Source organism: Stenella coeruleoalba (genome assembly GCF_951394435.1).
Source record: "Stenella coeruleoalba genome assembly, chromosome: 10".
NCBI classification, from domain to species: Eukaryota; Metazoa; Chordata; class Mammalia; order Artiodactyla; family Delphinidae; genus Stenella; species Stenella coeruleoalba.
Window position 1 is genome coordinate 52,932,194 of NC_137156.1, and position 27,322 is coordinate 52,959,515.

At 36.8% G+C, this 27,322-nt stretch overlaps 1 protein-coding gene across 2 annotated transcripts in view; it reads right to left on the minus strand.

Moving 5' to 3' along the window:
* DYNC1LI1 (dynein cytoplasmic 1 light intermediate chain 1) overlaps positions 1 to 27,322 on the minus strand; it is a 94,338-nt gene that overhangs the window by 45,256 nt on the left and 21,760 nt on the right. For both annotated transcript variants that reach the window (XM_079934178.1, XM_079934177.1), the window contains exons 3-13: positions 25,622 to 25,738; positions 24,654 to 24,884; positions 15,385 to 15,554; positions 13,008 to 13,101; positions 10,149 to 10,284; positions 9,454 to 9,565; positions 7,652 to 7,711; positions 7,481 to 7,525; positions 6,698 to 6,818; positions 5,601 to 5,756; positions 664 to 3,758 (exon numbers count right to left, since the gene is read on the minus strand). In XM_079934178.1, the coding sequence (XP_079790304.1) occupies positions 3,646 to 3,758; positions 5,601 to 5,756; positions 6,698 to 6,818; positions 7,481 to 7,525; positions 7,652 to 7,711; positions 9,454 to 9,565; positions 10,149 to 10,284; positions 13,008 to 13,101; positions 15,385 to 15,554; positions 24,654 to 24,884; positions 25,622 to 25,738 (1,355 nt within the window). In that variant the 3' untranslated portion in view covers positions 664 to 3,645. The remainder of the gene's footprint in view (positions 1 to 663; positions 3,759 to 5,600; positions 5,757 to 6,697; positions 6,819 to 7,480; positions 7,526 to 7,651; positions 7,712 to 9,453; positions 9,566 to 10,148; positions 10,285 to 13,007; positions 13,102 to 15,384; positions 15,555 to 24,653; positions 24,885 to 25,621; positions 25,739 to 27,322) is intronic.

The following is a 27,322-nucleotide window of genomic DNA, read 5'->3' on the forward strand; positions in this document are numbered from 1 at the left end:
GCTCCGCGGCATGTGGGATCCTCCCAGCCCGGGGCACGAACCCATGACCCCTGCATCGGCAGGCGGACTCTCCACCACTGCGCCACCAGGGAAACCCGAAATAATTCTTTTTTAAAGGTAGAGATTAAAAAAAAACCTAACAAATGATGCATGCTTTCCATGGGCTCATTAGTTGATTAGACATGGCTAAGGAAAGCATCTCTGAGGCTGGAGGACCTGTCAACAGAAACTTCCAAAACTAAGAAGCAAAGAGAAAAAAGACTGGGGAAGAAAAAGAGGGAACAGAATACCCAACAACTGTGAGACAACTACAAAAGCTGTAACATATACATGAAAATGCCTGAGAGAAGACAGAAAATGACAGAAAAAGTATGTGAAGCAATAATGACCGAGAATTTCCCCCAAGTTAATGTCAGATACTAAACCACAGATCCAGGAAGTTCAGAGAACACTAAGAAGGATAACCACCTCCCCAAAAAAACTACACCTAGGCATATCATATTCAAACTGCATAAAATCAAAGACTTAAAAAATCTTAAAAGAAGCCAAAGGGAAAAAACACCTATGGAGGAGCAAAGGTTAAGAATAACATCCAATTTCTTTACAGAAACCATGCAAGCAAGACGAGTGACGTGCTGAGGGAGCTTATACTGGATTACTTACGTGGGCCAAAGTTTAATCCCATGGATCCTGATACGCGGGAAGCAGCAGGGTCAGAGTGAGAAGCAATGTGATGGAAGCAGAGAGTAAAAGATGCTATGCTGTTGGCTTTGAAGATGGAGAGGGGGCCAGGAACCAAGGAATTCAGGCAGCCCCTAGAAGCTGGAAAGGAAGGAAACAGATGCTCCCTGGAGCCTCCAAAAGAAACCAGCCCTGCTGACAGTTTAATTTAACCTAGTACAGCTGATTTTGGATTTCTGACCTCGAGAATGGTATGATAATAAAACTGTATTAAGCCACTAAAATTTGGTAAATTGTTACAGCAGCAATAGGAAACTAATATACACCCATCAATAGCAAACTGCAAAAATTACAGTGTATTTGCACAATGAAATACTATGGTGCAATGAGAATGGGTAACTACTGCTATAGGCAACAAAATGGAGGAACCACAGAATACTAAGAAGCCTGACACAAAAGAATATAAATGTTAAGATTCCATTTATATAAAGCTTAAAAATAAGTAAAACTTATCTACAGCTTTGGAAAAAAGGGCAGTAGTTACTTGGTGGGTGGGAGGACTGACAAGGGGCACAAGGGAAGCGCCTGGGGTGCAAATAACACCGTCTTTCTTGATCCTGATGCTGGTTATATGTGGTCACTTTGTGATATTTCAAACCATACACCTGTAACTTGTACACTTTTCTGTACTGTATACTTCAATAAAAAGTGCTAAAAAAAACAAACAAAAAAGATTAAGTAGTTTAAAAACAAATTTCCTTGCAAAAATAGGGACAGGGCTTCCCTGGTGGCACAGTGGTTGAGAGTCCGCCTGCTGATGCAGGGGACACGGGTTCGTGCCCCGGTCCGGGAAGATCCCACATGCCGCGGAGCGCCTAGGCCCGTGAGCCATGGCCGCTCAGCCTGTGCGTCCAGAGCCTGTGCTCTGCAACGGGAGAGGCCACAACAGTGAGAGGCCCTCATACCGCAAAAAAAAAAAAAAAAAAAAAATAGGGACAAAAATAGGTTTAAACGCAGTAAACACAAGATTTTTGATTAGTTAAAACTGAATCCCATATAAAGTGAACAATTACAATTACTTCAGGTAACAATGTAATTCTGAGGATTTTCTAGTACATCTCCAATGTCACACAGAAAAAAACATGAGTTGGTCTAGACATGCAAACACAGGAGACATACCAAAGTATACCATAATGCACAGTCTGCAATGCTCTTCATTAGTTTCACTTACTTCATCAAGTACTACTAGTTTAGAAAAACTGGTCTTTACAACACCAGGACTGCAGAACCCCTTCCGGACTGAAGATTTTATCAATGGCATTTTTCATCTCATATTTTATTAAACAAAATGTTTTTGCAAATTAATTTTTCCATGCCCACAAACATCCTAAGTTTTTCCCACACTGAAACAAATTATAACCCTCTCATATATTTTTAGTATTTACATTCAACCATTAGGAGCCAAATACTATTATAAAACCAAACAGATTTTAAAGTTCTAATGAAAGAATTATGTTTGATAGTAGAGGTACTGTCCTCAAATATTTTGTTGAAAAAAAAATCTTTGGAATATATATTTTAAAGTTATAACAAAGATCAATGCAAATGGTAGTAACCATTGTCCCCCAATTATCTGAAATTACACAATAGGTCAAATGTACATGTGTTCTTTAGTTGAACTTCAGTAGGAAAATCAAACTGTTCTCATGAAGGTTCCAAAACAAGGACTAAAATCTGAGTATTGAAAAGGTGGAACTATTACCAGGTGATCTCACCTGTAAGGGAGTAGCTATGTTTCAGTGCACTTGCCAAACTTTTAAAACAGCTTGTGTCCATTAAATAATGATATAAGGCTCTATTTTTACTACTAGGAATGCTGATGTAAGATTCTGTAGTTCAAGACATGTTTATGGGGAAGATGTACTGATCAAGGTAAATTCCTTTGACAAGGCAGTGAATCTCATGTACTCATCTCTTAGAAAGAAGATCAGAAAGCTTAATAATCCTATTAAGTCAAAACACTTTAAAATACTAACAAATCTTATTCATTATATGATAAATACAAATTTAAATATAAGAGAATGCAACAAGTTATTTGAACCTGAATGCAGAGAATAAATACTTTATTAACTGATTATAGTTGAAAGTCACAAACAAAAAAGGGGTATATTAAGGCAGAGCCATATATATATATATCAATATATATAGATATATAGATATAGATATATATATATATGTAGATATATATATATATAGACAAATCCAAAGACTGTTACCTCTTTACATTTTAACAACCTCTGCATTTTTCTTTTACACATTTAGGCAGTGTGCTTTCTTTTCTTCTCAGTTAAAGAAACAAATCTTGACCAATATTTCTAAATCATATTTTGATGACAACTTACAGGATCATGGATTGAGACAATGACTAGTGTATGAAATGCTATCTGATCATTTTCTCAGCATATTCCATGTGTGGTGGTATATTTACGTTGGTGTGGAAAATCTGACAACTGATCTTCTTTTCCAGCAAAACTAACACATAATTTTTTTTAATGATTTTTTAATAGTCTTAACTAAAGTAAGCTTGGACTTCCTTCCAAGTAAGTCGAATGCCCAAAGCATATTATTTTCTGCCCTTCTCAAACCCTCCTATATGTTTTAAGTAGCCTTTAGAATATGATCACATGGCTGTATTTCAGATCTATAAATTTGAGTTTTTCAAAATCCAAAATTACTTCCTTACGCAAAGTGGCAATGCAAATAGCAATCCTACATAGTGTAGGATAATTTTTCTTCTGTATACTTCCCTTTTATAAAATGGGCAACCACATACACAAAAAAGACATGAATTTATTAGTCCATCTGAAAAAGCACTCCAGCTCCCTAATTCCACTTTTGAAGGAGAAGGCAGAGGCAAGTTTACATTATCCCAGAAAACTGAATAAATGGCTTTATTTGGTATCTTCAAGAAGCTTCTCCTTCCGTAGGAGATGCGGGTGTTGCAGGAGAAGCTGTAACTGGTTTTCGTGCAATTCTGTCTAGTTCCGCGTGAACATCTGATAGGACAGGCTTCTGGCCTATTTAAAGGAAAAGAAACCAAGATTTAGACATAAGTCAAAATATCCTTAACACCAATGTGTCTTCATTTAACAATTGCCAACAGTTTCATTAACTTTATCTAAAACACAGTTATATAAACATCCTTAATTTAAAAATAAATTCCCTTTTTTTTTTTCTTTTTTGGCCTCACCACGCAACATGCAGGATCTTAGTTCCCTGACTAGGGAGCGAACCTGCACCCCCTGCAGTGGAAGCACAGTCTTAACCACTGGACTGCCAGGGAAGCCCCTAAATTCCCTCATTTTAAATTGTGGGGTCTGTTATCAAATAGAAGTAAAACTAGCACCTACCATTTAATCTCATAAAGGTATACTTTTTTAAAGGCATAGAATAAGAACAGTAAAAGAGAAAAATAGCAACAAAATTTCAGAATTTGGAAAGATGAGTGAGTGGTAATTAAATCAGCAGTACTGAGAAAGGTAATCTTCAATACTGAGAGTGTGAGAAGCCAGAAAATAATTCAATTTATACCCAGAAACCTGTAAAATGTTCAAAAATGGTAGCTGCAGGTACTTGTGAAAAAGGTGGCAAGAAGGTGTGATTAAAAAAGGAGAATGGGTTAAAAAGTCTGCTTGAGGAGCAATTATAAAAACAACAAAAGGAAAAGACTTCATCAAAATTCAAAACTTTTGTGCTTCATAGGACACTCAAGAAAGTGAAGGGATAACCAACACGGGGAGAAAACATTTGCAAATTCTATATCTGATAAGGGTCTAGTAAAGAGAATATATAAAAAACACTTAGAACTCAACAATAAGAGAAATAACCCGATTTTAAAATGGGCAAAGGATTTGAATAGACATTTCACCAAAGAAGATATACAAATGGTTATTAAACACATGAAAAGATTCTCAACATAATTAACTATCAGGGAAATGCAAATCAAAACCACAATGAGATACAACTTCACAGCCAAAATGATGGCTCTAACCAAAAAGATGGACTAGTGGTGATCATTTTATAATGTATAAAAATATCAAATCACTGTGTTGTACACCTGAAACTAATATATTATAAATCAATTATATTTCAATTAAAACACACACACACACACACACACACACACACACACACACACAAATAGAGAGACATTTTTGACTTGGTTAAGCAAAACCAAAAAAACAAAACAACTAAAACACAAAGATGAACAATAACAACTCTTGGAAGGGATGGAGAAAAACTGGGGCCCTCATAAACTGCTGGTGGGAATGTAGAATGGTATAGCATTTTGGAAAACACTTTGGCGTTTCTTTAAAAATTTAAACGTAGAGTTACCACATGACCCAGCAATTCCACTCCTAGATATATACCCAGGAGAAATGAAAACATATGTCCATCAACTGATAAATGGATAAATAAAGTATGTATGCATATCTATACAATGGAATTTTTTCAGCAGTAAAAAAAAACAAAATATTGATACATATGCTACAACATGGATGAACCTCGGAAACATTATTTTAAAGAAGGCATATACTATATGACTCCATTTATATGAACTCTCCAGATAGGCAAATACAAAGAGACAGAAAACATTGTTTGTTGCCTAGGAGGACTTCAGGGGAGGGAAGAATAACTGCTAATAGGCTGGACGTTAGGCAAGGATAACTGCTAATAGGTTGGATGTTTCTTTTTAGTGAGAAGAAAATGTTCTAAAATTAGATTATGGTAATGGTTTACGTATGTCTGTAAATATACTAAAACTTTGAATTGTACACTTTAAATGAGCAAAGTTCATGGTATGTAAATTATATCTCAATAAAACTGTTTTAAAAAAAAAAAGCTCCAGGTAACTATACCTGACTTTTTGGCAGATGGTGGCAAACCACTGCTTCCACCTCCAGCCCCACCTCCAGGGCTACCACCACCAACACCAGGGCCTCCTGGGGAACCAGTCTTTTTACTCAGCAAACTATTGAAGAAATTTGCCAGGACACCTTCACTTGTAGCTCCAGCTACAAAAAAAAAAGGTTAAGATAAAAAACTTGTACTCAAAGCATTCAACTTTTCTATAAATTATTATTGTAGAATTATACACAGAAAATGTTCCAAATTCAAGTTTAATCTTTTGAGGCTGGGTAACTTCTCTAATCTACTCATATATAAAACAAAATATGAGTGTTAAGAGCGTAAGATAATTATTAAAAAATTAGAGAGTTATTTTTAAAAGGCAAAAGGCATTTAAAACAGATTGTTAGATGCAAATATATCTCTCTTTTGAAAGGCGTTCTTCAAAAATATAACTGTTGAGAAATATTTCCTTCAAGTATTACAAAAAGTTACCCAATGCTATATGAAAACCAGTAGGAGTTCTAAGATATTAATGGGCAAAGGATAGCAATAAACAATTCACACAAGAAAAATACAAACAGAAAGGAAATACTAGGGGGGAAAGCTCTTATTAGTTAGTACTTAGAGAATGCTGATTAGATTGTGGGCAAACTGCAACACTCAATGTTGATGACATGTAAATTGAAAAATCCATTTGAGAAACATCACCAAAAGGCATAAAAAGGTACAAACTCTCACCTACTAATCCCACTTATGGCAATTATTCCTATAGAAATAACTATAATGCATATAGTTTTTTCCTTTATGTTAACTGCAGATAACCCATTATAGGAAAAACATGAATTTCTTCAATGACCTACCATAGCAGAATGATTAAATATAACACAAAGCTTTCATAAAGCTCACAGCACAGAGCTGATATGTTAAGACTACACCATAAAATGGTTCACAGTCTGACTGACTATGAGATTGTATTGACAGACACAAAGATTAGAAGCTATTGAATAAAAATGAAAATAGCTAAAGCAAAATGTGGAATGACTCTAGGTAGATTTCTATTGTTAAATGTATTGTGTTGCTTTCTCTAAGAAAGAGAGAAATGTACCTTTCATGTTTGGATCAATTTTTTTTGACCCAGCAGGGATGGGTGACACACTGGCAACATTGGACGACACAGATCTATTTGGTGTTCGAGGGGAGCCTCCTGGGACTCTTGGCGAGGCATCCTAAGTAAAAATAGGAAAGCCATAATTACAGAACCCTGGAACTTTCAACTTCACAGAAATTATCACAAAAAGAAACTACTTTGCAACTGTCCCCCATATCTTCTACTGGTCCCTTTACGCTGCAAGCCCTGGGCAGAAGTGTTTAGCAATTGTGCCTTCATTATTAGAATACCAGAGACCCACTGCATTTTTAGAATACTAACTTTCCCTTCAACGGAAAAAGAAGAACATATTGAATATGAGGTGTGGTTATGAGTATAAGCTTGGGAGTCAGATCTGGACTCCAATCTGGACTTGCATCCCATCCCACCAGCTGTAAAACCTCAGGCAAGCCATGATGTCCTCCAAAGCCTCCATTTCCCCACCAGCAAAATGGGGGACCTGCCTCATCTGGCTGTTGTGAGGATTTATAAAATAGCACATATAAACGGTTTGGCACAGTAACTCATGTGGGACAAATGTTGCAAAATAGATATTTATGATTTCAATATTCTAAAGGGAGTGAAGTTTTATCTTTTAAAATCTCACAAATTCCAGGAGAATCCTTAATTCAAGCTTATATCAAAGCATACCCATTTGAGACAGGTATATAATTAAGAAAAAAAGAACTAAAACAATATGCACTGCATTTTAGTAATTTTGTCAAAATCTGTAATACTGACCACAGGCCTTCCAGCTGCAGTTGGTGGTTGCTTTGCTAAAAGGGACTGAAAAACACACAAAAACTCTAGGTTAGATATTCAGGCATGTATTGCTGTATTTTTAAAGAAAATATGTACAAGAATAGTTTAACCATTAATCATACTAAGTCTGTTTCTGATGTAATTTCATACCTGTAGCTTCATAAGAAACACTTGGTCATCTTCTGCCACAATTTCCTTCTCATGCACAAACTGAAATGAGCAACGCATAAATGAGCAAGTCTCAATATATTATGTTAATGTCATTCACAACTTACTCTCTAGATTAGAATAATTTTTTTAAAAAACACCAAGAATATGAACATTACCTAAACCATATTTACATGGGTGAGCTGCCCTCCCCAAGGCCCTACAGCAGAGTTGTCCGATACCTATCTGCAATAATATAAATATCCTATATCTGTGCTGTGCAATACGTTAGCCTGTAGCTACTGAGCAGCTGAAATGTGGCTACTGTAACTGAGAAACTGAATTTTTAATTTTATTTAGTTTTACTTAATTTATATTTAAAAGCTGTATGTGACTAGTAGCTACTGTATTAGACAGCACAACCTGAGAGCCACAGGCATATCAGTCATGCTTATAAAATCTGCTAAGCAACAGTTAGGTGTTTTAAAAGGGCCAATAATATCCCAGCTGAGTGAAAATCAACTTGTCCCTGGTTTCCCTGAAATAAAAACATAATGCCTCTTCTACCGGCTGAATAATAAGAAAAAAAAAGGAGTTGCAAATGTCTCCTGCTCCTCCTATTTCTGTACAAGGCACGCCATAGTCTATTTTCCACCCAGTAGCCAGAGCGATCCTTTGAAAGGTTAGGTCAGATTATATCACTCCTGTGCTCAAACTCGCCCCCCCACCCCCATCACTTTCCATCCCACTCAGCATGAAATCCAAAGTCCTGACTGCGGCCTAATGATGAGGCCTTTCTCTCCTACCACTCTGGCCCTCTGGGGCTCTTTTCCAGCCTCTCTGGCCCCCTCACACACTCCTGCCTCAGGGCATGTGCACTTCCTGCTCCCTGTGCCTTCAACATTCTCCCCTCTCATCAGAGACATGCCCTCATCATTTCTAAAACTGCAGCCCTCCCCACCTCGGTCCTCTCATTCACCCTTCCCTCACTCGGCTTCATTTCCATAGCACTGATCACCACTTGAGAGGTGGCATATATACTGATTCACTACTGCATCACCCTCCTATTCAGCACCTAGTGCCTAAACAGCGGCTCAATAAATATTTGCAAAATGAATAAAAGACAACTTAGAGCACAATTTTGCTGGTAAAAGAGAGAATGGGAAAAATTGGGTTTTTTTTTTTGATGTGTGCATTTCTTTTAACAGACATCCAAACCAAGTAACACACCAACTGATTTTTCATTTGACATTACTTTTCTTATTTCTAACTACTTAATGTAAATATTTGAGTTCTTAATTAAGAACTTTATTATATGTTAAATCAAAATTACTTTTTCCTGAAACACGTTCAAATTAGCCAGTGAGAAGTACTACATGCAAACGCTCATTTTTATACAACTTTTCATAAGCATCTATACTATCTAACCATAAATCACCATATACTGCTTAGCAAAATCAAGATATATAAAAGAAGAATACCTCCTGAAACGAGATTTAATAGTTATAAGAATGACATGTAACAGTAAAGACTAAAATTAAATCTAGGAACCTGGCAGCCCCTGGACAGCTGTGGGCTAGTATGAATAACTAATGACCATGAAGATGCAAGATCTGCCTAGACAGACAGAAGCCAATACAATTATTCTAACAAGGTATTCTCGGCTTTTGGTTGAGCTCTAGGTTGTAAAGTACACAACTTGATAGAAAAGGACCCCCTTACCTTTCTACCTACAATCTTAAAATTATGGACTTCCCTCTCAGTTTAAAAGCCTAAATATTAAGACTACATACTAAAACTGTTACCTTTCGGACAGGTGGTTTAGTTATGATGTCTTCAAAATTATCTTCTGCTTTTAACATTTGAAAATTTTCATGTAATATTCCTATCTTCTTATCATTATCCCACCCTGCTGGACTAGAAAGAAATGCACATGACAAATTCTCAAGCGTTTATATAGTCATTCTTTCATTCAATCCATGATCATATTAAGGGGAATATTTTTATGAAGTTAAATTTGACAAATTATGGAAAATTAATCAGTTTTATTATAATACTCAAGTTTACTAATTTCTACTTAAAATTATTATCAATCTTCCTGATTTTAAAACTGTCATTACAGGTTTCTTGGGGAGAAGGTGGTAATTATTTTTACCTCCCAATTTATTCAGATAACTTTTCAAAGCATGTCTAGATTATACATTGGGTCCTTTATGTATCATAACCAATTAGTGAGTAGATACATTGATATATGCACCCGATAGTTTAGTTATAATAGCAAGCCTTTCAAAAGGGTTCAGGCCAGCAGTAAAACTAAAAGGCAAAGATAAATAAATCAAGGCAGGTTATAAATAAAACAATCTAGGAACAGATTCTCACCTACTCATCATGGAAAAGTCTACTGGTCTCACTTCAAATGAAAATGAGATGATGATGATGATACACCATCGAACTGGAGCAACAACACATGATAAAACAATACATTTAAGAGTATACTTACATAAATACTGCATCTTTTTCCACAACAATAGCAGGAATCTTATAGGGAAATCCATAGAGTTTCTGAACAATGTATTTATATACTAAATCTATATTTTTGTTTTCTTTTACTGAAGTGTAAATAAGTGCTGCACCATCTGAATGAACACCGTTAAAGAAATTTTTGGACAAACTCCATCAACAGGTACCATAAAATTTTGTGTTCTCAGCTTAGCATTTATACATATTGGTTTCAAAAATAATTTCCAAAGGTATAATTACATGGTAATCAAGGCTTTCAAAACTATAAAATACTTATATACAGTCTAAGATGCAAATAAAACTATCTCTACATAATTGATTTAACTTAGGAGGGCAAAAATCTCATTAGCCAAGAAAGTAAAGGTAAATTTAATAACTGACACCACTACTACCTCTACATTTAAAGCATATGAAGAGGCAATGTATTTTTGTCTTTAACCTTCCTAAACTTCATGAAGGAGGGATATTATTTATCAAAAACTGTTTTGCCTTTTCAACAAAAGTGGTTTGCACTAGTGTCTCTTATAGTTTTTACTAGTCCAGGAATTAGGACTTTGGGGAGAAAGCTCAGGAGATCCACTGAACAGAGAAGATGAACCATCAAGAACCATCAGGAAGCTTTCAGGAACAATCCAAGGCAAAAGTAGACTTCATGACCAAAATGCTAGCACTAGCCATTGGGTCTCAAGAGAGATGGTGACTCAGGCCAAGAGGAAATGATGAGACTAGTCTAACTTCTGAATTAGGATACTCATATTTTCTAGGACACAAACCAAGGCTTATGAACCTTAAAATGGTATTGGCTAAATACTACTTGTCGTAATTTGGTAAAAACAAACATCATAATCTTAAGTAAATGCTTAATTGTGTGAACTTTTCATGAATGATCTTTCTCACAAGAGCCAATTTATAATTTGGAAGATTTACACAGCTGGAAATTTTACAATGCAATTAAAATTTTTTAATTTTTAAAATACAGATGATTTTGAATTGTTGTCCTCACTGACACACACACACACACACACACACACAACCCTCTCACTATCTTTTTTTTTTTTTAACTTATTTATTTATTTTTGGCTGTGTTGGGTCTTTGTTGTTGCATACAGGCTTTCTCTAGTTGTGGTGAGCTGGGGGCTACTCTTCGTTGCAGTGCACAGGCTTCTCACTGCAGTGGCCTCTCTTGTTGCAGAACATGGGCTCTATGCGCATGGGCTTCAGTAGTTGTGGCTCACAGGCTCTAGAGTGCAGGCTCAGTAGTTGTGGCGCATGGGCTTAGTTGCTCCACGGCATGTGGGATCTTCCTGGCAGGGCTTGAACCCATGTCCCCTGCATTGGCAGGCGGATTCTTAACCACTGCGCCACCAGGGCAGCCCCCCTCTCACTATCTTGAAGTGATTTCTTGTTTTGTATTCTTTTAAAATCAACCAGCTCTACTAAAGGTCTGTAATTATTGTAGTGGACAGTCTCCTTCCTGATTACATCTCTATATGTACATTTCCAAGTGTAGCTTTAAATAAATGTTTAAAGAGACTGTTTGTTCTCAAATTTTCTAATCTGCAAAGATAACAAAAAGGGCTATCAACACCTATTTCAATTATTTCTTTTTGTTTTCTTTTGCAGACAAATGCCCTTTAATTCAATCCAACTAATCATTATGTGACATGAGAAGAGAAAGTGCCATGGAGGACAAAGTACTGAAGGAAAAAGGGAAAAGGGAAACTCCCAGTGTCAAGTGATCTTATTCATTATTCAACGAGGCTCTTGCCAAGTGGTCCTTAAATTAAACGTCCATTAATGACGATGAAAAACTACAGATACTATAAACATGTGTACATTACTTATTCCTGTCTACTCCTACTATCTATCATTTCTTCACTTTTCAGACCCAAAAGCTTTGATTGGTGAATGCAACTGCAAAACATCTGATCCAAGGGGGCAAGTGAGAACACCTCTCTTTGGTGCTCTCAAGCTGTCTGAAGTTTTCAACACGAAATTCTCTTAAAAGCATTCACTCATTTTATCCTTTGTTTAGTTGTAAATGTTATTCACTGGCTCATATAATCCTTGCAACCTAGACTACACAAGATTCCTTATGCTAGGTTTTTTAACCTTGTGATCATCAGAATTACCCAGAAAGCTTTTTTAAAATTCAGCATAGATTCTCCAGCCTCCCCTTGGAATGTTCCAATTCAGTAAGTCTTAGATGGGCACCGCCAGATTTAAAAACCATTGCATTAGACTATAGTGGAGATAACAGTAAACAAATTAAAAACAAGAACACACAAACCCAAATATTGATCTTTCCCTACCACCCACCCCCAAGAAATGAATACCAGTTTTCTGCGAGAATGTTTTCAATGCCAACTCATTAGAATTTTCTACATAAGTCTGATCATTATTTTTCTTAATCACAGTAGTTTAAAAACAGCAAATCAAAGTTACATATTTCAATACTTGCTTTTATATCATTAAAAACAAGAACACACAAACCCAAATATTGATCTTTCCCTACCACCCACCCCCAAGAAATGAATACCAGTTTTCTGCGAGAATGTTTTCAATGCCAACTCATTAGAATTTTCTACATAAGTCTGATCATTATTTTTCTTAATCACAGTAGTTTAAAAACAGCAAATCAAAGTTACATATTTCAATACTTGCTTTTATATCTCAAAATACCTAGATATAAATGATTTGGGAATTGAAATTTCCAACCAGAGGCAGGAGGAAAAAAGTTTATGGAATTTCTGAAGTCATCGATTTATTCCTTTACTTAAACAAACAAACAAGCAAACAGCTAAGGAACACTGCACCAATCAATGTATTAAAAGGATACACTGTAAACAAAACTTCCGGATATGAGACTGAATAAAATCGAAATGCTCATCTCTGTAGTCATGTTCTTTCTCCAACACACTAATGGCATCACACTAATGGGTTAAAATAATTTAAAAAACAATATTAACTTTAAATAATAATATAATGATTTAAACAGTTCAATGTTGGGTGAGGGAATATCACAAAACTACCACTCTGATACAGTGACTCATCAGTAGAACCTAGAATATTAATTACTCCTATATGTCTAGAGACTTTTAGTTGGAGTCGTAAGACTAATGAATACTTTTATTTCTTTAAAAAGCTCTGATTTCTATGATATATTGAATGAGATGAGAACACCAAAGAGAAAGTTTTAGTACATAAAGGAATGAAGAATAACAGGACAAGCTTATGGGCGGTCATACTTGCTAACTCAACGACTTATGTCCTAGAACAAAGTTTTTAAGATCTAAAATCTATTCTAGTTCTATAAAACACTCTGTATATCCAGGGAGTCTGCACCTCTCACTATTTCCCCTTTGTTCCTCTGCTTATTTGATAGCTCTTAATTGACTTTTATTTCTTTTCTGGTGCTTTTATTCACTCTCACTTCAATTTCACCAACAGCAAAAAAGGGGAATTACAGGCTATTTCTGAAATGTCACCTGTACAATCAATGAAACAATTCTGAATTCTGCTTGCTACAAAAAAAATGTTAGGAAAAAAATTAAGGCATGTTCAAACATCATGATATCCAAATAACTTCATCAAAACTTTTGTGAATTGAAGGTTATGAAATTTAAAAATAAACAATGTCCATCATACCTAATATTAGTTTGGGGGCAAATTTGATGTCATTTTTTTTGATATGTAATTTTTTGTTATGCATATATATAACATAGGACAGTCTCCTTAAATAAACATGATATAGCATACTGTCTATGCTATAGAACACTGAGTAATTATTTCAAAGTATTAAAGATACTTATATTATTATATTGTTGACTTATGACATTTTTGGTGAAGCATGATAGTTTAGTAAACTTTTTAAAACATTTTTAACTGAAATATGAGGATCTGGCAAGAAACCTAGTCTCTCTGTCTCAATTTCAAGCGTCTTTAAACTGAGTTGAACTACCATTCTTCATCTACCCTGAGACACACATTCCCCCATCCCCCCACACACTTTAAAAGCTCTTAAACTGAAGCAGAACTGACAGTGTCTTTGATTCTGTGAAATACTGTAGATGATCTCTTTTGGCTTGAAAATTTTAAGAATCTATGACTCATCTGATACTGATTCAGGTCCCCTGAAAGCTTGACATTTTTTCTTTGAAAAATAAAGGGCTTTTTATAAGGCAAGTTGTGGTGTAAAAACAGGAAAATATCTGCCAATAAACAGCTCTTTGCCAAACAAAATAAAACCCAAACAAACCACAGACAAAAGGATTCTATTGTAAGAGTTTAAGCACAATTTTATGCAAAAGATATAAGTAACAATTAACTACACCTGAATCACCATTTGAAAAGCAGACAATAGACTTTGACTTAATTATTTTAAATGCTCCCCCCACATTCCTTTGTTATTGATAATTTTTGTAGTGTTTAAAGTAAAACTTAAGCTATATTTAAAACTTTTTATATTTTTATTCCAAAGGTGAACAAATTCCACACCCTCCTTCACTCAGTTGTGAAAATTTTACATTACAAAAAGCATAATAATTTTAGATCTCAAAAGCGTTTATATGTTCTGTAATTATCTTAACTATTCCATGGCTTACACAGTAAAGACATACTACTTAGGACCAAATAGGAAGAAGGTGAACTTTAAATTATTTTTTAAAGGAAATTTGATTGTATTATAAAGTGTATACAGTGACAGAACTAAATTAACAGAATTTTTATAATAGTAATCCTACCAGAATCTCTTAAATAAAGGCCTTTGATAACTGCATATCAACTTTACATAATGAGTATTGATACATCTTTAAAATTAAGTCTATTTTAAGTACATTTTCTAATATCAAGATATTAGTATATAAAACTTACTGTGGAAAAATATTTTATTTTATGAAGTTGATAGTTTTCATCTTACCTGTAACTATCTCTACTAAACTGACTATACAATTTGAAGTCTAACTGGAATTAGGAAAATGAAATTTGATCACAAATTTTAGAATATCTGAAGTAACATTTTCTTTCAAAGAAAACTATGATTAAGTTCACAAAACAAACATGTGAATATCATTCAATATTTTAAACTATTATATCTTCTTATTAAGAAAAGTTACCTAGGAAAACTAATGTGTCAACTCCAAAAGGAGCCTAGAAAATAAAACAGTTGTTCATCCTTGGTTAGTATCAGTAGTAGAATCTGTAGGAAGCAAACTAACCTTTGTGCAAACTACTAGTACTGGAATGCCCAAGTTCTGTGTAAGTGTATCTGCACCCAGAGGTAAAACCACACTGTCGTCTTTGTCTTCCTGTGATGCGGTAGTTCTTCTCTGAGGAGAAGCTGGGAAATCTTCTCCTGGCTCTACATATTCTTGAAAGTCTCTAATCACTGAAAATCAAAGTAAATAATTTAATACATAGTTTAGAAATGGCTTTTCATTTCGGCAGGTAGCTTTTCTGCCGTCTAAATACATATGTTACTAGAGTTCACACTTAGTCTTGTGTAAGAAACAAAAAGGTTTTGAGAAATCCAATTCAAAGACAGTACAGAAACTCTGGACCCACATTAATTATCAGGAGGCAGAATAAAACACTGAGTGGCTCCAAAGAGTGGGGTTCAATGCAGGCCTAGTTCAATCTGTGCAAATTACTGTGGGCAAGTCACAACTGAGCTCTGTCCCTCTACCCTCTCTAATTCACAAAGAGCACTGAAAGGATAGAAGAAAAAATAAATACGTGGGGGAGGGAAGGTTTCCACAATCTAAAAGAGAGTTCCAGATGGCTTTCTAATATTAACTTCCTTTCTCAAAACCCTTTATTCAGGTCTCCTCCTCTTTACCTAGGTGCAATCTTGAGCCATGTTTACCCTATAACCCCCATAAAAACTAGGGAGATATTATCAATACTAGTAAGTTTTTAGAAATCGTTTGCAAAATTGTCAAAACCTTCACTTAAAAAAAGTTAATGTGGGAGAGGAACCAAGATGGCAGAGTAGAAGGACGTGCTCTCACTCCCTCTTGCAAGAACACCAGAATCACGACTAGCTGCTGTACAATCATCGACAGGAAGGCACTGGAACTCACCAAAAAAGATACCCCACATCCAAAGACAAAGAAGAAGCCACAATGAGACGGTAGGAGGGGCCCAATCACAGTAAAATCAAACCCCATAACTGCTGGGTGGGTGACTCACAGACTGGAGAACACTTATACCACAGAAGTCCACCCACTGGAGTGAAGGTTCTGAGCCCCACATCAGGCTTCCCAACCTGGCGGCCCGGCAATGGGAGGAGGAATTCCTAGAGAATCAGACTTTGAAGCCTAGTGGGAATTGATGGCAGGACTTCGAAGGACTGGGGGAAACAGAGACTCCACTCTTGGAGGGCACACACAAAGTAGTGTGTGCATCAGGACCCAGGGGAAGGAGCAGTGACCCCAGGGGAGACTGAACCAGACCTACCTGCTAGTGTTGGAGGGTCTCCTGCAGAGGCAGAGGGTGGCTGTGGCTCACTGTGGGGACAAGGACACTGGCAGCAGAAGTTCTGGGAAGTACTCCTTGGCGTGAGCCCTTCCAGAGTCTGGCATTAGCCCCACCAAAGAGCCCAGGTAGGCTCCAGTGTTTGGTTGCCTCGGGCCAAACAACCAACAGGGAGGGAACCCAGCCCGACCTATCAACACTCAAGTGGATTAAAGTTTTACTGAGCTCTGCCCACCAGAGCAAGAGTCAGCTCTACCCACCACCAGTCCCTCCCATCAAGCCTCTTAGATAGCCTCATCCACCAGAGGGCAGACAGCAGAAGTAAGAAGAACTACAATCCTTCAGCCTGTGGAACAAAAACCACATTCACAGAAAGATAGACAAGATGAAAAGGCAGAGGGCTATGTACCAGATGAAGGAACAAGATAAAACCCCAGAAAAACAACTAAATGAAGTGGAGATAGGCAACCTTCCAGAAAAAGAATTCAGAATAATGATAGTGAAGATGATCCAGGAACTTGGAAAAAGAATGGAGGCAAAGATCAAGAAGATGCAAGAAATGTTTAATAAAGATCTAGAAGAATTAAGGAACAAACAGAGATTAACAATACAATAACTGAAATGAAAACTACACTAGAAGGAACCAACAGCAGGATAACTGAGGCAGAAGAACAGATAAGTGACCTGGAAGACAGAATAGTGGAATTCACTGCTGCGGAACAGAATAAAGAAAAAGAATGAAAATAAATGAAGACAGCCTAAGAGACCTCTGGGACAACATTAAACGCAACAACATTCGCATTATAGGGTTCCCAGAAGGAGAAGAGAAACAGAAAGGAGCAGAGAAAATATCTGAAGAGATTATAGTCAACAACTTCCCTAACATGGGAAAAGAAATAGCCACCCAAGTCCAGGAAGCACAGCAAGTCCCATACAGGATAAACTCAAGGAGAAAAATGCCGAGACACATAGTAATCAAATTGGCAAAAATTAAAGACAAAGAAAATTATTGAAAGCAGCAAGGGAAAAATGAAAAATAACATACAAGGGAACTCCCATAAGGTTAACAGCTGATTTCTCGGCAGAAACTCTACAAGCCAGAAGGGAGTGGCATTATATACTTAAAGTGATGAAAGGCAAGAACCTACAACCAAGATTACTCTACCTGGCAAGGATCTCATTCAGATTTGATGGAGAAATCAAAAGCTTTACAGACAACCAAAAGCTAAGAGAATTCAGCACCACCAAACCAGCTCTACAAGAAATGCTAAAAGAACTTCTCTAAGTGGGAAACACAAGAGAAGAAAAGGATCTACAAAAACAAACCCAAAACAATTAAGAAAATGGTCATAGGAACATACATATCGATAACTATGTTAAACGTGAATGGATTAAATGCCCCAACCAAAAGACACAGGCTCGCTGAATGGATACAAAAACAAGAGCCATCTATATGCTGTCTACAAGAGACCCACTTCAGACCTAGGGACACATACAGACTGAAAGTGACGGGATGGCAAAAGATATTCCATGCAAATGGAAATCAAAAGAAAGCTGGACTAGCAACACTCATATCAGATATAATAGACTTTAAAATAAAGAATGTTACAAGAGACAAGGAAGGACACTGCATAATGATCAAGGGATCAATCCAAGAAGAAGATATAACAATTATAAATATATATGCACCCAACATAGGAACACCTCAATACATAAGGCAACTGCTAACAGCTATAAAAGAGGAAATAGACAGTAGCACAATAATAGTGGGGGACTTTAACACCTCACTTACACCAGATCATCCAAAATGAAAATAAATAAGGAAACACAAGCTTTAAATGACACAAGAGACCAGATAGATTTAATTGACATTTATAGGACATTCCATCCAAAAACAGCAGATTACACTTTCTTCTCAAGTGCGCACGGAACATTCTCCAGGATAGATCACATCTTGGGTCACAAATCAAGCCTCAGTAAATTTAAGAGAATTGAAATCATATCAAGCATCTTTTCTGACCACAACACTATGAGATGAGAAATGAATTACAAGGAAAAAAACGTAAACAATACAAACACATGGAGGCTAAACAATACGTTACTAAACAACCAAGAGATCACTGAAGAAATCAAACAGGAAATCAAAAAATACCTAGAGACAAATGACAATGAAAACACGATAATCCAAAACCTATGGGATGCAGCAAAAGCAGTTCTAACAGGGAAGTTTATAGCTATACAAGCTTACCTCAAGAAACAAGAAAAATCTCAAATAAACAATCTAACCTTACACCTAAAGGAACTAGAGAAAGAAGAATAAACAAAACCCAAAGTTGGCAGAAGGAAAGAAATCATAAAGATCAGAGCAGAAATAAATGAAATAGAAACAAAGAAAACAATAGCAAAGATCAACAAAACTAAAAGCTGGTTCTTTGAGAAGATAAACAAAATTGATAAACAATTAGCCAGACTCATCAAGAAAAAGAGGGAGAGGACTCAAATCAATAAAATTAGAAATGAAAAAGGAGAAGTTACAACAGACACCGCAGAACTAAAAAGCATCCTAAGAGACTACTAAAAGCAACTCTATGCCAATAAAATGGACAACCTGGAAGAAATGGACAAATTCTTAGAAAGGTATAACCTTCCAAGACTGAACCAGGAAGAAACAGAAAATATGACAGACCAATCACAAGGAATGAAATTGAAACTGGGATTAAAAATCTTCCAAAAAATAAAAGTCCAGGACCAGATGGCTTCACAGGTGAATTCTATCAAACATTTAGAGAAGAGCTAACACCCGTCCTTCTCAAACTCTTCCAAAAATTGCAGAGGAAGGAACACTCCCAAACTCATTCTTTGAGGCCACAATCACCCTGATACCAAAACCAGACAAACATACTACAAAAAAAGAAAATTACAGACCAATATCACTGATGAATATAGAGGCAAAAATCCTTCACAAAATACTAGCAAACAGAATCCAACAACACATTAAAAGGATCATACACCATGATCAAGTGGGATTTATCCCAGGGATGCAAGGATTCTTCAATATATGCAAATCAATCAATGTGATACACCATATTAACAAACTGAAGAATAAAAACCATATGATCATCTCAACAGATGCAGAAAAAGCTTTTGAAAAAATTCAACACCCATTTATGATAAAAACTCTGGAGGAAGTGGGCATAGAGGGAACCTACCTCAACACAATAAAGGCCATATACAACAAAGCCACAGCCAACATCATTCTCAATAGTGAAAAACTGAAAGCATTTCCTCTAATATCAGGAATGAGACAAGGATGTCCACTCTCACCACTATTATTCAACATAGTTTTGGAAGTCCTAGCCATGGCAATCAGAGAAGAAAACGAAATAAAAGGAATATAAATTGGAAAGGAAGAAGGAAAACTGTCACTGTTTGTAGATGACATGATACTACACATAGAGAATCCTAAAAATGCCACCAGAAAACTACTAGAGGTAATCAATGAATTTGGTAAAGATGCAGAATACAAAATTAATGAACAGAAATCTCTTGTGTTCCTATACACTAATGATGAAAAATTTGAAAGAGAAATTATGGGAACACTCCCATTTACCACTGCAACAAAAAGAATAAAATACCTAGCAATAAACCTACCTAGGGGAGCAAAAGACCTGTATGCAGAAAACTATAAGACACTCATAAAAGAAAGTAATGATGATACCAACAGTTGGAGAGATATACCATGTTCTTGGATTGGAAGAATCAATATTGTGAAAATGACTATACTACCCAAAGCAATCTACAGAGTCAATGCAATCCCTATCAAATTAACAATGGCATATTTTACAGAACTAGAACAAATCATCTTAAAATTTGTATGGAGGGCTTCCCTGGTGGCGCAGTGGTTGAGAGTCCGCCTGCCGATGCGGGGGACGCGGGTTCGTGCCCCGGTCCGGGAGGATCCCGCATGCCGTGAAGCGGCTAGGCCCGTGAGCCATGGCCGCTGGGCCTGGGTGTCCGGAGCCTGTGCTCCGCAACGGGAGAGGCCACGGCGGTGAGAGGCCCGCGTACCGCAAAAAAAAAAAAAAAAAAACAAAAACAAAATTTGTATGGAGACACAAAAGACCCCGAATAGCCAAAGCAGTCTTGAGGGAAAAAAACAGAGCTGGAGGAATCAGACTCCCTGACTTCAGACTATACTACAAAGCTACAGTAATCAAGACAATATGGTACTGGCACAAAAACAGAAACACAGATCAATGGAACAAGATAGAAAGTCCAGAGATTAACCCACGCACCTATGGTCAACTAATCTATGACAAAGAAGGCAAAGATATTCAATGGAGAAAAGACAGTCTCTTCAATAAGCGGTGCTGGGAAAACTGGACAGCTACATGTAAAAGAATGAAATTAGAACACTCCCTAACACCACACACAAAAATAAACTCAAGAGATGGATTTGAGACCTAAATGTAAGACCGGACACTATAAAACTCTTAGAGGAAAACATAGGAAGAACACTCTTTGACAAAAATCACAGCAAGATCTTTTTTGATCCACCTCCTAGAGTTATGGAAATAAAAACAAAAATAAACAAATGGGACCTAATGAAACTTCAAAGCTTTTGCACAGCAAAGGAAACCATAAACAAGATGAAAAGAGAACCCTCAGAATGGGAGAAAATATTCGCAACGAATCCACGGACAAAGGATTAATCTCCAAAATATATAAACAGCTCATGCAGCTCAATATTAAAGAAACAAACAACCCAATCCAAAAATGGGCAGAAGACCTAAATAGACATTTCTCCTAAGAAGACATAAAGATGGCCAAGAAACACATGAAAAGCTGCTCAACATCACTAATAATTAGAGAAATGCAAATCAAAACTACAATGAGGTATCACCTCACACCAGTTAGAATGGGCATCATCAGAAAATCTACAAACAACAAATGCTGGAGAGGGTGTGGAGAAAAGGGAACCCTCTTGCACTGTTGGTGGGAATGTAATTGATACAGCCACTATGGAGAACAGTATGGAGGTTCCTTAAAAAACTAAAAATAAGGCTTCCCTGGTGGCGCAGTGGTTGAGAGTTCGCCTGCCGATGCAGGGGACACGGGTTCATGCCCCGGTCCGGGAAGATCCCACAGGCCACGGAGCAGCTGGGCCCGTGAGCCATGGCCGCTGAGCCTGCGTATCCAGAGCCTGTGCTCCGCAACGGGAGAGGCCACAACAGTGAGAGGTCCGTGTACCGCCAAAAAAAAAAAAAAAAAACTAAAAATAGAATTACCATATGATCCAGCAATCCCACTACTGGGCATATACCCAGAGAAAACCATAATTCAAAAAGACACATGTACCCCAATGTTCATTGCAGCACTATTTACAACAGCCAGGTCATAGAAGCAACCTAAATACCAAATGGATAAAGAAGATGTGGTACATATATACAATGGAATATTACATATATACAATGGTACATATATACAATGGAATATTACTCAGCCATAAAAAGAACGAAATTGAGTCATTTGTTGAGACGTGGATGGATCTAGAGACTGTCATACAGAGTGAAGTAAGTCAGAAAGAGAAAAACAAATATTGTATATTAACGCATGTATGTGGAACCTAGAAAGACGGTACAGATGAACTGGTTTGCAGGGCAGAAGTTGAGACACAGATGTAGAGAACAAACGTATGGACACCGAGGGGGGAAAACCACGGTGGGTGGGGATGGTGGTGTGCTGAATTGGGCGATTGGGATTGACATGTATACACTGATGTGTATAAAATTGATGACTAATAAGAACCTGCAGTATAAAAAACCAAAAACAAACAAAAAAACTAACACTAAACTTTCTTTGGGTTATTTGTATGGAAATATGTTAATATAAATGTTTCAGACACTACATGAAATTTCTAAAAATCTTATATGTTCTGGTATAATGTTATAAGTCATAATTCTAGTTATTTAAAATGTATATCTCAGAAATAACTGAATTTCCTTGTCAATTGCATTATTATGAACTTTCATCAAATCTTTTTTTTTCTTTTTTTTCTTTTTAAGGATCCTCCAGTAGGAGCTGGGGCCTCAAGGATGCCTGCCTCTTTCAGAGTTTTGTTGTCTAGGGGATTGTCAGCCTCATGACTGCTCCTCTTTTTTTTTTTGGCAGTACGCGGGCCTCTCACTGCTGTGGCCTCTCCCGTTGCGGAGCACAGGCTCTGGATGCACAGGCTTAGCGGCCATGGCTCACAGGCCCAGCCGCTCTGTGGCATGTGGGATCTTCCCGGACCGGGGCACGAACCCACATCCCCTGCATCGGCAGGCGGACTCTCAACCACTACGCCACCAGGGAAGCCCTCATCAAATCTTTAACCGTGGTCATTTTTAAGTCTTTTGTCATTTACGGAGAGTTCCGGGTGTACTCTGATGCTTTTGCAAAAATGTTCTTATAAAAGGGTTTCATCTTCAAGGAATTCATGGAAAAGACTCTGACAATACAGGTTTCTGGTAACTGACTATACTGCTGAACTGAATGAATAAGCATTTTCAGAACTCTAATGGAAAACTGATGGATTCATAAAAGTGCTAACAAAAGATCAAGATGAAAAAAAATTAATTACATGGGACTGAGTGAACTGATGAGGATGATTATAATTTTTGTGATTTTCTGTTTGAATAAAAAAAAGTTAATGTGAATACACCAAGAGCGTTAACAATGTATACTTTGATTTAGTAATTACTCTTCAAGGAATTCTTAAGGGACCAGTGACAGATACACACACACAGCGATTTCCATACAACTGATTTTCATGTTTAAAGGCAAAACAACCAATTTGGAAACAAATTATCCACAGCACAGGATTAAAACAGTATATGGGGGAATATTATACAGAGCCACAAAGAAGGAAAACTGTCCTGAACTTACATGGGGTCAGGAGGAGGGAATCTTGAACAGTTGAGCATGATTCCACCAGGAACAGAGGGGCATGCGTATATCTTTAGCAGCTCTGGTAGCTATTACCCTTCAAATTAGAGGCTGAAATCTAATTGGTTCTCAAGTTACAGCATGCACCAGATTTCAGCAGTTTCTGACGCAGCAGTCTGGGAAAGGGCCTGAGAATGTGTATTTCTCACAAGCTCTCAACTGTACTGATACTGATGCTGCTGGTCTTAGGACCACACACTGAAAACCACTAACTGCTATAGAATAAATTTTGAGAGGGGGGAGAAAAGCCCCAGAGGTAATGGCCAACAAGGAAAAAAAGGTATAGATTAAAAGCAGTTAGACATCCTTTTCAATAATTTAGGACATACATTCTCTTAAGTTTTTACTGTTTCCGTGCATATAAATTCCAGTAAGCTGTCAAATTTCCCCTAAAAGTTATCAGCTAACAATAGCAAAGAACAGCAGCATACCATCTGTATATTTTCTTAAGCAAAGTGCAACACTGACATATGAAGAGCTCTCAGTGAAATTAAGAACTGTGACAAGTGGCTTACAACTTGTTAGAAATGACCCGTATCATTTTCATAATTTCCATGAAAATTTCCAACTTACATGGGCACGTACAAAATATATTATGTACTTTGTAAATCATAAAACCAGCTTAACATCTTTATATTTATGTTGTTACTCAACATCTTTATGGACATACTTCATTTTGACAAGGTTAATAAAGATTGCTCTACTTATCAAGAAACGAGACTACTGAAAATGAGCAGCTGAAGAAAGATTCAGATTTTTTTATCCTGAAAACCCGCTTTCCAAAATGAACACATACGGCCTTTTGGCAAAGAAGAAAAGGCGCCTCTACTAAAGAGTCTGCCGTTATGTGTATGTTTCCAATGTAAAACTATATTAAAACAGCACATCATTCAAACTGAATTTCAAAAGCAGTACTCTCACTGAGTTTCCTTCATTAAACCTTATTCAAAGTCAAAAGTTCCTGACAATTCTGATAGTCAGCTAGGATATTTTGTCTTTGAAATCTATTTTCTAGACTACTCACACTTTTGTTCCATTTCTTTCATTTCTTCAGGAGGAATTTTCAATTTGTCAATATGTTCTCTAACAACACTTGCCCATTTCTGTAAAGAATCCAAAGCAGTCCAAGGCTTTGACATATCAACAACCAACGTAACTAGAGTGTCCTTCAGAGAAATGGCATCCAGTGAAAATTTAAGGAGGCCTTTGTGATACGGGTCTCCATCCAAGATCCATACATTACATCTTGTTTGATCTACAACAGACAAAAGAAAGTTACCAAGGCAACAGGATAAAGTCATTTCATCATCCAACTAACAATACTACTTGGTATTTTAAGGCATCTCCACAGGAGATGTCTCCTTTGGCAAGGTTCACCTACTTGGGTTACATCTACCAATTCAGTAAAGTCCTAATGAATACTCAAGAAAATGATTTAACTGCCAACACAGAAAATCAGCATCCTCTACTTCATATTTCTCAATCCCAAACCACAGACTGAATAACATGTTTCTATTCTTACCATCAGCAGATAGAGCCATGCATATTCAAGATATTATATACGAAAATGAGAAGGCAAGTGATCTATAGAAGAAAAAAATGGCTGATCAGATAAGAAAAGCTGGGGAGTAAATGACACTTTCATGTCGAAAAATGAGACGATGGTAAAAAGAGGGCAAAACAATCATAGGATACTACTATTTCACTATCGGAGGGAAAATGAACTGAAAATTTGAGATTCTTCAAGGTTAGCAAGAAAGCTAAAGTCTGCACACCAATACCTTAAGACGTTTAAAAATACCACTATATGAATCCCAATCTCAAACCAATAAAAGTATGCCCTAACATAACTATTTACTGACTGGCATGACACAGTAGGTCTCCTAGTAAAAAATGACACACTAAGAAAAGTCAAAGACTAATATTAATATGGACAGCAGTGCAACTTGGAAAGACTTCAGTAAACTTACATTACAAATAAACGACACTCACCATCCCTGTCTTCATCATGAACATTTAAGTACAAATATTCCAATCCTCTTCCTTTCTTGTACTCCTCTATTCCCTGAATTTTTCTTATTAAGCTTGTTTTTCCAGCTCCATCTTCACCTGTAAAAAAGGACAAATCTTTAAAATTATAATATGGATTATTAAAGAATGCTTTCTAGTGTGCCAAGAGAAAACCCAACTGGAACGAGCTTCAACCAAAAGGGTAATTTGCTGGAAAATAACTAGGTAATTATACAGGTGAAGATGCAGACTTCACCTCCAGGATTCTCTCTCCCTTGGTATCTCTGCTCCTCTTGTTAAGTCTCATTTTATCCTATTACAAATGGCTTCCTCTATGGGTATTTTTCAGGAGGCTCAACTCTTGTGCCATCCTCATTTAATCTACAAGGAACAAAAGACTCTCTGTCAGTTTTCAGTCTGAAGACTCTCAGGTAAAGACTCTTAGTTGGCCCAGCTGGGGTTACGTGAATACCTAAGGGCCACTCATGGAGGAAGGATAATACATAAAAACTGACCTGGGCAGGGAACTGTGACTGTAGCCTCACCAAAACCATGAAGCCGTAAGAAATATGCGCAAAGGAGAGGAGTGAGGATTGGGGATAGTGAGTTGGGCAAAAACAAGGGCAGAGAGAATGCAGAATAGACAAAAATAAAATGTAGACTTAAAAAATATTAATAGCAAGAAATCATGTGATTTAAACTTGGCACAAATTTTAAAAGTTTAAAACTAGGCTAGCTAGTCAATGTTTTGGTGAGTTTCTTTTACATTGTGAATTTATTTAAATACTACATGTTACTATTTCATGGACTTATTTTGTTATTGGCAATATTGTGTTATTGGTACTTAATAAAGATGAGTTTCTTGGATCTAAGGACTTATTTCTGAAGACTCATGAGTTCTCTGAGAATTTAAAAGTTATTTTCATTTTCATGTTAAGCACTTAAAAAATTCTATATGTCCTGGATCTTCTGAATAACTATCTTTATATCTAAACGCTGTCAGAAAATTGCAGTACCCACCTCTGCAATGGTGTTTATCAACCTTCTGGTACCAAGCTGAGGCCAAGTGATGCAGACGGAACAGAGAAGAGAGTGGCCACATAGGTATGCCAAACTCAAAAGAAAGTGTCCCAGAGCAGTCAGTGCTATTTTCAACTGTACTGGTCAGAATGGTTCTGAACCATTTCCAACATTTCACAGCAGTAAGTATAGACTTAACTAAGCAATAAAGAACTTGCCATTAAATGAGTATTTACTTTTCAGTACTATTTTTGCAGTGAACCATTAAAATGGTCCATCAAAATACAGACTGGGTTGAAAACAGGAATATCTATGATAATGACATGAGTTCCATTATGATCATGCTTAAAATGGACATCATAAGGTTAACCAGTGAAAAATAAAATACATAAATACTTTTTTTTAATTCATTTTATTTATTCATTTAGGCTGCGTTGGGTCTTCGTTGCTGCGCATGAGCTTTCTCTAGTTGTGGCAAGTGGGGGCTACTCTTTGATGCGGTGCGCGGGCTTTTCACCGTGGTGGAAACTCCTCCCCAGTGAATGCTGACCATCATTCATTTCACTGGAGTAATGGTTCTCAAAAATGCATCAGGAGGGCTTCCCTGGTGGCGCAGTGGTTGAGAGTCCGCCTGCCGATGCAGGGGACACGGGTTCGTGCCCC